General features: G+C 41.2%; 1 protein-coding gene and 1 long non-coding RNA gene across 2 annotated transcripts in view; one reads left to right on the top strand and one right to left on the bottom strand.

Annotated features, from left to right (window-relative positions):
• Positions 1–2,511: 2,511 nt before the first annotated feature.
• On the bottom strand, positions 2,512–8,215 carry LOC308296147. Its single transcript, XR_013962604.1, has 8 exons — positions 7,744–8,215; positions 7,061–7,135; positions 6,840–6,935; positions 6,195–6,270; positions 5,519–5,595; positions 5,181–5,231; positions 3,470–3,545; positions 2,512–3,186 (listed from the first exon to the last, which is right to left on the bottom strand). It is a non-coding gene; the product is annotated as an uncharacterized lncRNA (long non-coding RNA).
• Positions 8,216–11,207: 2,992 nt separating this feature from the next.
• The window catches only part of LOC308294963 (cGMP-dependent protein kinase 1-like), a gene marked incomplete at both ends in the record, with an annotated part of 103,133 nt that continues 103,084 nt past the window's right edge, over positions 11,208–11,256 (top strand). Inside the window, one exon of the mRNA XM_080737899.1 lies at positions 11,208–11,212. Coding sequence (XP_080594025.1) covers positions 11,208–11,212 — 5 coding nt within the window. The remainder of the gene's footprint in view (positions 11,213–11,256) is intronic.

Here is an 11,256-nt window from a genome sequence, read left to right as displayed (position 1 = left end):
AACAGGAAGACCTGGTTTAAAGGTGACGTCATAATCGTATCCTTTTTTTTTCACGGTTCACGTGTTGATACCATCCGAAGCTAAGCTAACCATTTCGCTCCGTCTATTAACCCAAATAAAAGCTTAAAGGGATATTACACTTTCAAAAAACTTTTGGTCATTGTATGGTCTAATCAGGCTTGTATGAACACCCTGAACAGTTTTTAATTTGCTTCATTCAGTATTTAGATATTTGATGTAAATGTTACCAGCTCCAACACGCCCAGGCCCTCTCCACATACACACCCATTGTAACTTCAAACTCCATTTTAACCATGATAGATTCATTAAAAACACCCATTATTTTTTCTGGTGACTCATAATAGCCTCCTAATACGTGAGCAGACCGTGTTTTTTCAATAACTTTTTTCATTTATTTTCAATAAAATATTATTGTATTTAATGTTTTCCATTTTCCCAAAGAATTATTAAAAATAAATGAAAAAAGTTATTGAAAAAACACGGTCTGCTCACGTATTAGGAGGGTATTATGAGTCACCAGAAAAAATAATGGGTGTTTTTAATGAATCTATCATGGTTAAAATGGAGTTTGAAGTTAAAATGGGTGTGTATGTGGAGAGGGCCTGGGCGTGTTGGAGCTGGTAACATTTACATCAAATATCTAAATACTGAATGAAGCAAATTAAAAACTGTTCAGGGTGTTCATACAAGCCTGATTAGACCATACAATGACCAAAAGTTTTTTGAAAGTGTAATATCCCTTTAAACAATGCTTTTATATAAAAGTTGATTAAAGTCGCTTGGCAGGGAAGTCCATAGTGACATTGTCAACCTAAAAGTCGACCGGCGCTGATCTTGTTAACACAGGAACCACTTTATGTATCTCATATAACATTGAAAGACAGACAGATAGAATATAGTACTTTGCAGAATAGAAAAAAAAACACAGGGCGATAAAAACAACATGTTAGCCTTGGGCATTACAGGGGGGCTGAGTTACTAGGGCCCAAAACCCCCTCCCCTATGAAGAACATTCATAGGGCCATGCAGATGTGTGAAGGAGGTCTATGTTGACCCAAACGTTGCTTAAATTATAATAAAAGTGTTCTTATTGCAATTGGAGACGGGCTGCGCCTCATTTTGTACATTTTGTGCATTTTCTTTTTCTTTTCTTTTTTTTTACATAAGGACCCCCAAAATTATATGAATTTGGCCGCTGACCCCCATCACAAAACACTTTGTTCCAGGGACCCCCTAGAAACAAAATCTGAGTGACAAATGTTTGCTTATGATTTATCAAAAACAGCAGATCTACAACTCCATAGCGTGATGAGCAAAGTGATGAGCTTGTAGATCTGCAATTCTTTTTTTCGAATAACCACAATATAAAATAGTAGTTGAAGTGGTTAAAATCTAAAATCTTATATGATACTACTCTAGTAGACCCACCGCGTCCCCGGGGGGGAAATAGCGGATCGGATCTACAAGCTCACAGTGCACCGTGATGTGACGTGTTGTGAGGTTGTAGATCTGCTATTTTCGCTGCATGTGCTTGAGTGTTTAAATTGCATAGGCCTATATTAAAATACAACCTTCAACCACTCTGCTCTTTGCTGTCAAACTCAGCTGTGCTCTTCAGCTCTCACTGGACTCAAAGACCCTACAGGACAGAGACTGTTGTTACTCTGCTTTAAGCTAGACAGAAACATCCAGTTTAGCCTATATTTATCATTTCAGTGTATTTATCACGGCTGAGGGAATTGAACAGACAGTTGGAGAACAACAGTTACAACAAGAGAGGACCTGCCATCATCTGAAATCTGATACCATAGTGAGAATGTGAGTATACTGAAGAACAATATAGAATATCTGTCTGTCTGCCTGCCTGTCTGTCTGCCTGCCTGTCTGCCTGCCTGCCTGTCAGTCTGTGTTAACCAGGGACGTGCTGCCCACTGCGCATCGAGACGTCTAATCGACGTCATATCCAAGTCATTTTTCTACGTCTAATATTGGTCCGTGGAAGGTCGAAAACGTGAGTGCAGATGACGTCATTTTTCGGACGTCCAGATGACGTCCGGAAATGACGTTTCTAGGACCGCTAAATAAGGTCTAAATCTAGTCTAAATGTGGTCATTGTGGACGTCTAAAAGACGTGCAATTTAAACCAATTCTAGACATGTTTAATACCGTTTCCAGGCTCTGTGCATAAACTGTATTCCTCATTTTCAGACAAGTAGCCCATTTTGTTTTCATATTCACATAGCTTTGTTTTATAGGCTCAACAGAAACACATTAGTTAACATGCTGCTGTGCTGAGTGATTAAAACAAAGCTAAAGGATATTTAAATAATTAGGAAATGGGCTGCTGTCTGAAAATGAGTACAATTATGCACACATTACAAATAAAATCACAATTCAATACACACTCATTTCCATCTCTTTATTTTCCTGTTCTGTCAGACAAACATTACATATTTTAAAGGCAATGGTCTGCTTAGGACCACAATAGAAACACATTTTTTCCTCCACCAAAATTCAAAACTAAAAGCATTATCAGCAAGACAACTTGGAATTGTTTTCATTACTTCTGTGTCAGACATATGACAGTATGACACCAAATTGTGTCAAGTATTGAATAGTTAATAGAGGGTAGCTCACACAGCAGCCACTAGCTCTGATTAAGCTTCAGAAATCCAGAAACGAACATAACGGTTCACATTTCTTTACCTAAACACTGGACAAATAAAGAAATACATGAAATAATAGCACAGCCTACCTTTTTGCTTGCTTATGTCCCACAACAACAAAATTTAATAAATAAAATATTCCGGTGAGTTCACAACAAAAAAGTAATTAAAAAATATATTCCGGTGAGTTCACAAAAAAAAAAAAAAAAAAAAGTATTCCGGTGAGTTGCCAGGTTATACTGTAGGTCCAAACAGAACTACCAAGATCCCCCAGAATTCACAGTGGCAGTTCAATCAGTTCTGAGTGCACACATTTGTGTCCCCCGCTGCCTCCTTTTGCCTGCATGTCCAGTGAGCTACCAGGTTTTAGGTCCAACCAGAACTAATTCAAGTTATATCAGTCCATAGTGTCTCTCTTGAAATGGACAGTTCCGATGTGTCTCCCAAATCTACTGCTTTAGGATGTCCTCTGCTCATGGGTTGAACGTCATGACGGCATCTGTAGAAAAAGAGAATAAAAATATGTAACATGCTGTCATAACCTTACACCACCACATTGTCATGTTTTGCAAATTAAATTATTTACAGGTGTGTCTACAAGGTCACAAGGCATACAAACTTGTAGATTTCACATCATGTTCACCCTCATAACCTTAACATAACAAGAGTTCAGTTGGTTAAGCAGGCCCTCACCTAGAAGAATTAAATTGTAAGACACTGAAAACTACAGAACACCCAAACATCACACAAACCTATACTGTGTTATGCTGTGCATTACTTACTTAAAAGCTTGGTCACAGAGGTGCTTCTTCTCTCCATCCTCTCAACGACTGGACCCAAGCAGACACATCACGCCAGCTGAGAGAGAGAGAAGAAAGAAGGAAATAGGTTAGACCAGGGTTTCCCAAAGTGGGTGCTGTGGCACCCTAGGGTGCCTTGATGCCAGTCCAGGGGTGTCTCAGAATAATCTGATCATCAATATCACTACATCAATATCAGTTCACTAAGTAGAACTGACCTGATTTGTGTTATTTTTCCATCTACGGCCAAATCTCTTCTGCAAAAATAGCAGATCTACAAGCTCACAACACGTCACAACTAGGGCTGTCTTCGACACAGGATTTATGAAGTCGATTCGAGTCGCGGGGGTTAATCCGACGCGTCGACGAATCGTTTTATAGTCTACTTTGTGTAAAAAAAAGAAAAAAAAAGTGTTGCTTTAAACCACGTCAACATAATAGAATAATACATTAAGAGATGAATTGAATACACAGTGTTTTCGGTGATATCGGTGCGCGAGCACAAATGTTATCTGCATAGCAGTGTACAACCATAGAGTTATAACACACCGTTAAAACAAATAAAACATCTCCGCTGTTTCAACTCTGCCCCGTCTCTCTGCACTGTCTGCAGCGTGCAGTAGAGATGAGACATTCGCGAACGATTGCGCTCTCTTGAACGGCTCTTTTAAATGAACGATGGGATCCAGTCCGCAGTCACGGGACACAGAGCGCTGACAGAGTAATGAGTCAGTGTCGAGAACGGATTCATTTCAGAAACTGATCATAAACAGGTGGAGGCACAGCTCCCGCTTGAGCCAGCAGTGAGGACATGTCATGGACGCAAACACAGCGAAACACAATCATTCATCATGGATTACAACACTGGAACAATTCAGAAGCACTTTAATTAGAAAATGTAACTTGTAGCCTACACTTGTGTATGTTAATTTGACTTTAGAAGATTGTTTACTACTTCGTGGACGCGCGTTTGTGCTGTGGCAGGTTATTTAATATGTGATTTTGACAGCGTGCTTCCTCCTCTTAACGGAACACTGTCCCGGCTCTGAATGTTTTAACGAAGCGGCGGTTCTGAACCGTTCTGGCCGTTCCGTCTCACTTTCAACCCGACGCTGGTGCGAGACAATAAATAACTGTTCGCCAATTGCTACTTCTCATTGGAAGTACATGACACCACACCAGCCCAGCAGTGCACCGCAGTACTGGCAGTAGTAGGCTATAACTGGTGATATAAAAAAATATATATTTTCGCTTCGACTCAAACAATTGGCGTCGATTCCCGGGGCTTAAAACGACGCGTCGATTCGTCGATTTTTAGAAGACACCCCTAGTCACAACGTGTTGTGAGCTTGTAGATCAGCTATTTTTGGTGAACCTTCCTCCCAGAATAGAGATGCTGGGGTTCAAGTGGTTAAGCATCAAATATAAGTTATTTTCAGTCAGTTCTAATGGAAACTGATATTTTTCCAATGATGCAAGATTCAAAACATTTACAGTGTACTTCAAGGGTGCCGTGGATTCAAATGTTATTTACAGGGGCGACCCGAGTCAAAAATGTTTGAAACCCCCTGGGTTAGACACCCAATCAAAGACACTTGCCATTGTATCAAAGGGAAGGACATGTTTTGCCCAATTACATTATTTACAGATCGGTGTGTGCCAAATTGTCTGTCCTTGGTCAACATGAAGTTACCTTGTATTGCTCTAAAAGACTCTGCTTCTGGGTTGAACGTCATGACGGCATCTGTAGAAAAAGGGAATAAAAGTAACATGCTGTCATAACCTTACACCACCAAATTGTCATGTTTTGCCAATTAAATTATTTACAGGTGTGTCTACAAGGTCACAATGCATACAAACTTGTAAACTTCACATCATGTTCACCCTCATAACCTTAACATAACAAGAGTTCAGTTGGTTAAGCAGGCCCTCACCTAGAAGAATTAAATTGTAAGACACTGAAGACCACAGAACACCCAAACATCACACAAACCTTATACTGTGTTATGCTGTGCATTACTTTTTACTTACTTAAAAAGCTTGGTCACAGAGGTGCTTCTTCTCTCCATCCTCTCAACGACTGGACCCAAGCAGACACATCACGCCAGCTGAGAGAGAGAGAGAGAGAAGAAGGAAGGAAATAGGTTAGACCAGGGTTTCCCAAACTGGGTGCTCTGGCACCCTAGGTTGCCTTCATGCCAGTCCAGGGGTGCCTCAGAATAATCTGATCATCATTATCACTACATCAATATCAGTTCACTAAGTAAAACCGACCTTAATTGTGAGGAATTATTTTTCCATCTACGGCCAAATCTCTTCTGCAAAAATAGCAGATCTACAAGCTACAACACGTCACGACGCGTTGTGAGCTTGTAGATCGGCTATTTTTGGTGAACCTTCCTCAGAAATAGGGATGCTGGGGTGGTTAAACATCAATTATAAAGTTATTTTCAGTCAGTTCTAATGGAAACTGATATTTCTCCAATGATGCAAGATTCAAAACATTTACAGTGTACTTCAAGGGTGCCGTGGATTAAAATGTTATTTACAGGGGTGACCCGAGTCAAAAATGTTTGAAACCCCCTGGGTTAGACACCCAATCAAAGACACTTGCCATTGTATCAAAGGGAAGGACATGTTTTGCCCAATTACATTATTTACAGATTGGTGTGTGCCAATTGTCTGTCCTTGGTCAACATGAAGTTACCTTGTATTGCTCTAAAATACATCAGTCTTCTCCAAAGCCACCTTCCTTTTCCCCCTTCATGTGGTTACTGAAGAGCCTGAAGAAAAACATATTACATTTTTGTGAGCAATATAGTAATCTCTTGATCCCTTGTTGATCAGGTGGCCCAGTCTGCTTTTTTAAATCCTCTACGCCAAATCTGCTCAGCAACAGCAGGTCCACAAGCTACATTCATGCAAACTTTTATTATTTATTTTCACATAATGTTCACATATCATGACATTGACATAAGAGGGGGTTCTGGTGGTTAAGCTGCGAAAAAATGAGAACATTCTAACAGGCCATCGCCTAGAATAATTAAACAAATAATTATGCATACACTGAAAACCACATCACACAAGGGTTAATTCATATTGTATGTTGAAACATGCAGAGAGGAAAGCACGCACATCTCCAAAGATTTACAGGTTCCGAACCAAAGAATATATAATATACACACCATGGAAGAAGGAGGTTCGCACACTGTTCCAGAGCTCCAGTAAATAGTTTATTAGGATACAATAATGTGTCCTAATAAACTATTTACTGGAACTCTGGAACAGTGTGCGAACCTCCTTCTTCCATGTTGAAACATGCACTTTATACTGTGACTCATGTAAAGCCTACCAAGGTCTTAAAAGCTTGGTCATCTCTCCATTCTCCTCTCTCTATCCGCTACGACTGGCACCAGGTCCGAAAGGACTATCAGACACGTCACGCCACCTGAGAGAGAAAGAGAATAAAAATATATAAATAAATAGGTTAGACACCCAATCGAAGCGTTATAATTTTCCATCGCACAACAGTTTGTAGATTGGCTATTTAGTACAAAACAATGATCAGACTACCTGGTTGGTATCTCCCAAGAGTAGAAACCACCATGTCTATCCCAAAGGAAAGGCAGGACAAAGCACAGCAGACACCTGAGAGAGAGAGAGAGAGAGGGAGAAGTGAAAACAGACTAGTGACTAGTTCATACATGTTTGCTTCCACATAAGACAGGACTGGACACTGCGTCACAAGAACAAGCAGCCACCCAACGAACGGCACCTGAGAGACGGCACAAAAACAAAGGAAACTTGACTTCGGTCCATTATATCTCCCCTTTAATAATACCTATTTGTATTGTTTTATTGATTCGTCACCTTTACAACAAAGTACAGCTTGTAAGCATCGGGCATTTGAGGCATGAGCAACACAACCTAAAGTGTGGGTAGCGCCGATCAAGGTTTTGCCAAAATGGCTTGCAATAATGTTCCATTGGCATTTACTCTCATTTATGGGATTCCCTGACACTGAGCTTAAAATTAACAAAGTGTTAAAATAGTTAACATGTGTTGTTTTTTTCTTTTCCTTATTACTGTGGGAGAGTGCAATCATTCAATCATTAAAGGGGAGATATAATGGACCGAAGTCAAGTTTCCTTTCAGAGGTGTTTGACACAAAAACAGCTGATCTACAAGCACACACAATTTGAGGCTGTAGAATGGATTCTCAGTTCAAATAAATCATTATTAATTAAGTAAATTACCGGGTTGGCTTAGCTCCCAGGATCACCTCATACCACCACAGAGACACCTCATGTAACAGAGAGAGAGAGAAAAAGGAAATGAATAGGTTAGATTTTATCATACTCCATCAAACAATGTTGCATTAGAAACAAAATTATCTACAAGAACACATTGCATAATATGAGCATGTACAGTATATTGGCTATTTAGTACTTGACTAGTTCCTGCAGTGATTGGCTGCAGTAGATTGGCATTCAGACGTGTTTGTAACACCTGTGAAGTGCAGCTTTGGCAGTGCAGGGTAAGAAGAGAAGGAGAAGTCTCATGTTTTGCTGTAATTCTATATTGGATCTTGGATATTATACCACAGGACGAAGCTACCTTTTATTTTCCTATTGTGGATTACTACCGGATTTCCTGGATTAAAAAGGATTTTGCTAAAGGGTGGTAAGAGGAGACTTAATTTACCATATTGCATAGACTGGTTTTCTTTTCGACGTTGGAATGTTCTGTTGACAGAAGAAAAACAAAAGTTTAAAGACTACAAAATACATTACAAATGAGCACACACACACACACACACACGCACGCTTGTGAGCTTTGATTTTTTTTACAGCATGCATTGTACTTGTCCCTATTTAGCAACTGGAAAATAAAATAGCCAATCTACAAGCTTGTGTTGTGGCCCCCAGTTTGGCACATGCATTAGGCTACAGACCCCAGCTGTTAATGGCATTTCTTTCTAGCTGGGACTCCATGTAAAATCAACTCAGAGAATGTAGAAATGGAATCAAATGGACCAGTTAGGGTCCATTTGGTTCCATTTCAGACATGAAAAAGGTCCCCTTGGTTCCTAACTATCTATCATTTAGCTGTGGACCCCCTGGAACTCCCTCACGGACCCCGCTTTGAAAGCTGTAGCCACAGTCAAAACCACCAGCCTGTGTTTTTGTTGGGACAAAATAGACCTGAGCTGGCCATGGGTATAATAAATATCCACTTACAGTTAATACAAATGAATGTATGCAGTTCTAGCACGTAGCTGTGCTAAGGCTGTATTTCTACATATAACAACAACGCCAGTTTGTTCTGTCGAGCACGGCTAGCCAGCTGCTAGCTAGCCAGCCAGCCTGTTGTTATGCTAAATGCTAACGCACTAGCCAAACCCAGTCAGCTAACCCAGTCCAAATGAACTCGCAGCAGGACGTTAACCAAGCTATTCAGTATCAGCATTACAAAACAATAGCAATAACTTCTATATTTTACACTTACTGCGTGTCTGCCTCCTGCATACACTTCAAAGGCTCCGATCTGCTGGACGTTGTGCTGCTGTGTACTGTACTGTAGTGAACGACGTGAGAGAGAGAGGGGCGGGGTCTTCCCATAGGGTCTTCCTCATCGGTTACAATTTAAAAATGCGCGCGCTAGGCGGAACTCTGCGTTCCGTTGCCACATGAATTAATCAGACAATATCGTGATGATGCAGGAACCGGAGGCAGAGATGTAATCCACAGTGTAGTGTACAAAGGCACTTTCCAGCATGAAATATAATGATAATATAATATAACTCTCCGAGCCGAGCGTAGCACACAGCTTTTGGTGTGCTCTTGGTTCTTCCCGGGCTGCCCGCGTGGAATCATGGGTAAAGCCGCCAACAGCCAATGACAAGTGGTGTTCATTATTTTGTCAGCCAATCAGACTGGTCTTCACTGGTTAGTGACTGATCTTAGTGCCACACAAATAAATATATTATTTAAAAAATATAAACTTTATAGAATGTGTTGCTCATTATTTTTCTAATGGAAAATGAGAAAATAGTATATCCTAATTTAATGGCTGATGTTATTACACTCTCTTGCGCCACATATGTTAATTATTGAATACAAATATTTAATACAAATATAAAAAATATAATATGATGTTAATTATTTTTCAAATCACAAATGACAAATATGTAATCACGTCTTTTCTGGACCTGTTTAAGACGTGCAGTCGACGTAGAAAAAAATGACCAATCTAGACCGTCAAAAAAATGACTTGATATCGACTGATATTGACGTCGATATCGGTCGATATCGGGGTCGGAGTATGACGTCACAATTCCTCACTATATTTAGACGTAACATGTACGTCGAAATATGGGAGATGACTGACCGACCCGATCTAGACTTTCATGTGACGTCACCAGTACGTCGATTGTTTGCTGGGTGGCCATTGGGAAAAGCGGGACAACTCCCGAACGGCCGCTTCATTCCCGGCCGGTCCAGGCCGGCCATTAGGAAAAAAATAAAAATAGGCTTTCGTTCCATTTTGGTGGCTGGGCGGCCAACAAAGTAAATCGTCACTGTCGGGCAGAAACCTCGTATCTCCAAGTTTCAAATGTGTAAATTTTTTCGCAAAGCAAAGCCTTCATCATACAAGGCTGTCGCACAGAAGTAGAGAAAGCAGCAGATCTACAAGCGGTGCGAGGCGTTGTGTGCTTGTAGATCGGCTGTTTTCACTACTTTAAATAATTTTTAAAATGGTTTTGGACATACAAGGTTTCCACCCGACAATGACGAAATATAACTCATGTAATTGGCCCACTGGCTTGTCACTTGTCATGATCTGAAATGGCAAATCTTTGAGTAGCAGCAGCACAATGAGGGCCTCTACAACTCTTTTTCCCGGGCTGAATCAGGGGCCCAGCACGTCCCTGGTGTTAACTATAGTGCTACAATGTATAAATACGACTCACCATAATTTACATAGCATATTAACATATATTAACAACATTTGTAGGGGAGAACGGTTGCCTGGTTCCAGACCATAGACCCCGCCCACTCTCAGAGTGGACTGTTTCTCTGGTCTGGAGCTGAGTACAGGAATCGGCAGTTTAGCAGCCAAAAACTGTGGCTGATCCAATGAGCGCGGGGGGTGGGGGTGGGTTTAACGAATATCCAATCCACGCAGCAGTTGAAATGATTCAAACGAAGTTCACACACACAGGCAGGCTGTCACACCAAGCCCCCAGAACCCTGGGGGCGCCCTGAAACCAAAAGGACATGTTGGCCGTTTTGAGGTACTGCAGTTGGGTCTACTCACATGAACGCGCGTCTAGGCTTCTTTGTATTGACGCGCGTTCATACCGGAAGTGCTCGTTCATGAAGCGCGTCCATGAACACAAATTATGACGAAAAATGCGTCACAGTAGACCCACTACGTCACGGTTTTACTCCCCGGAAGGAGGGGTGAAAACGCCTCATGCGCTGGGTGAGCAACTGTTAATGTTGATTACATGTTTCTGGTCGCAGTTCTGTGTGGAAGCAGTCACTGGCACAGACAGACACACACGCCGCGACCGTGCGTCCCGATCCTCGTGCGTCGCGATCACCCGCGTGCGGTTGCGCGCGCACGCTCCCAAAAAGTCCCTCCCCCGTAAATCGCTCAGAATAGGGTAGTTTCAGACTAAAGTGTGAGCTGAGTCTGAAATCAGGCTAGGAGAATGGGGTAAGATGAACTGCGGGGTAAAATGAACCACCCCCTTTATCTTT

The sequence above is a fragment of the Nannobrachium achirus genome, assembly GCF_963921795.1.
Source record: "Nannobrachium achirus genome assembly, chromosome: 12".
Classification (NCBI taxonomy): Eukaryota; Metazoa; Chordata; class Actinopteri; order Myctophiformes; family Myctophidae; genus Nannobrachium; species Nannobrachium achirus.
Note: the sequence above shows the minus strand (reverse complement) of the source record. Positions and strands in the feature narration are given on the sequence as shown.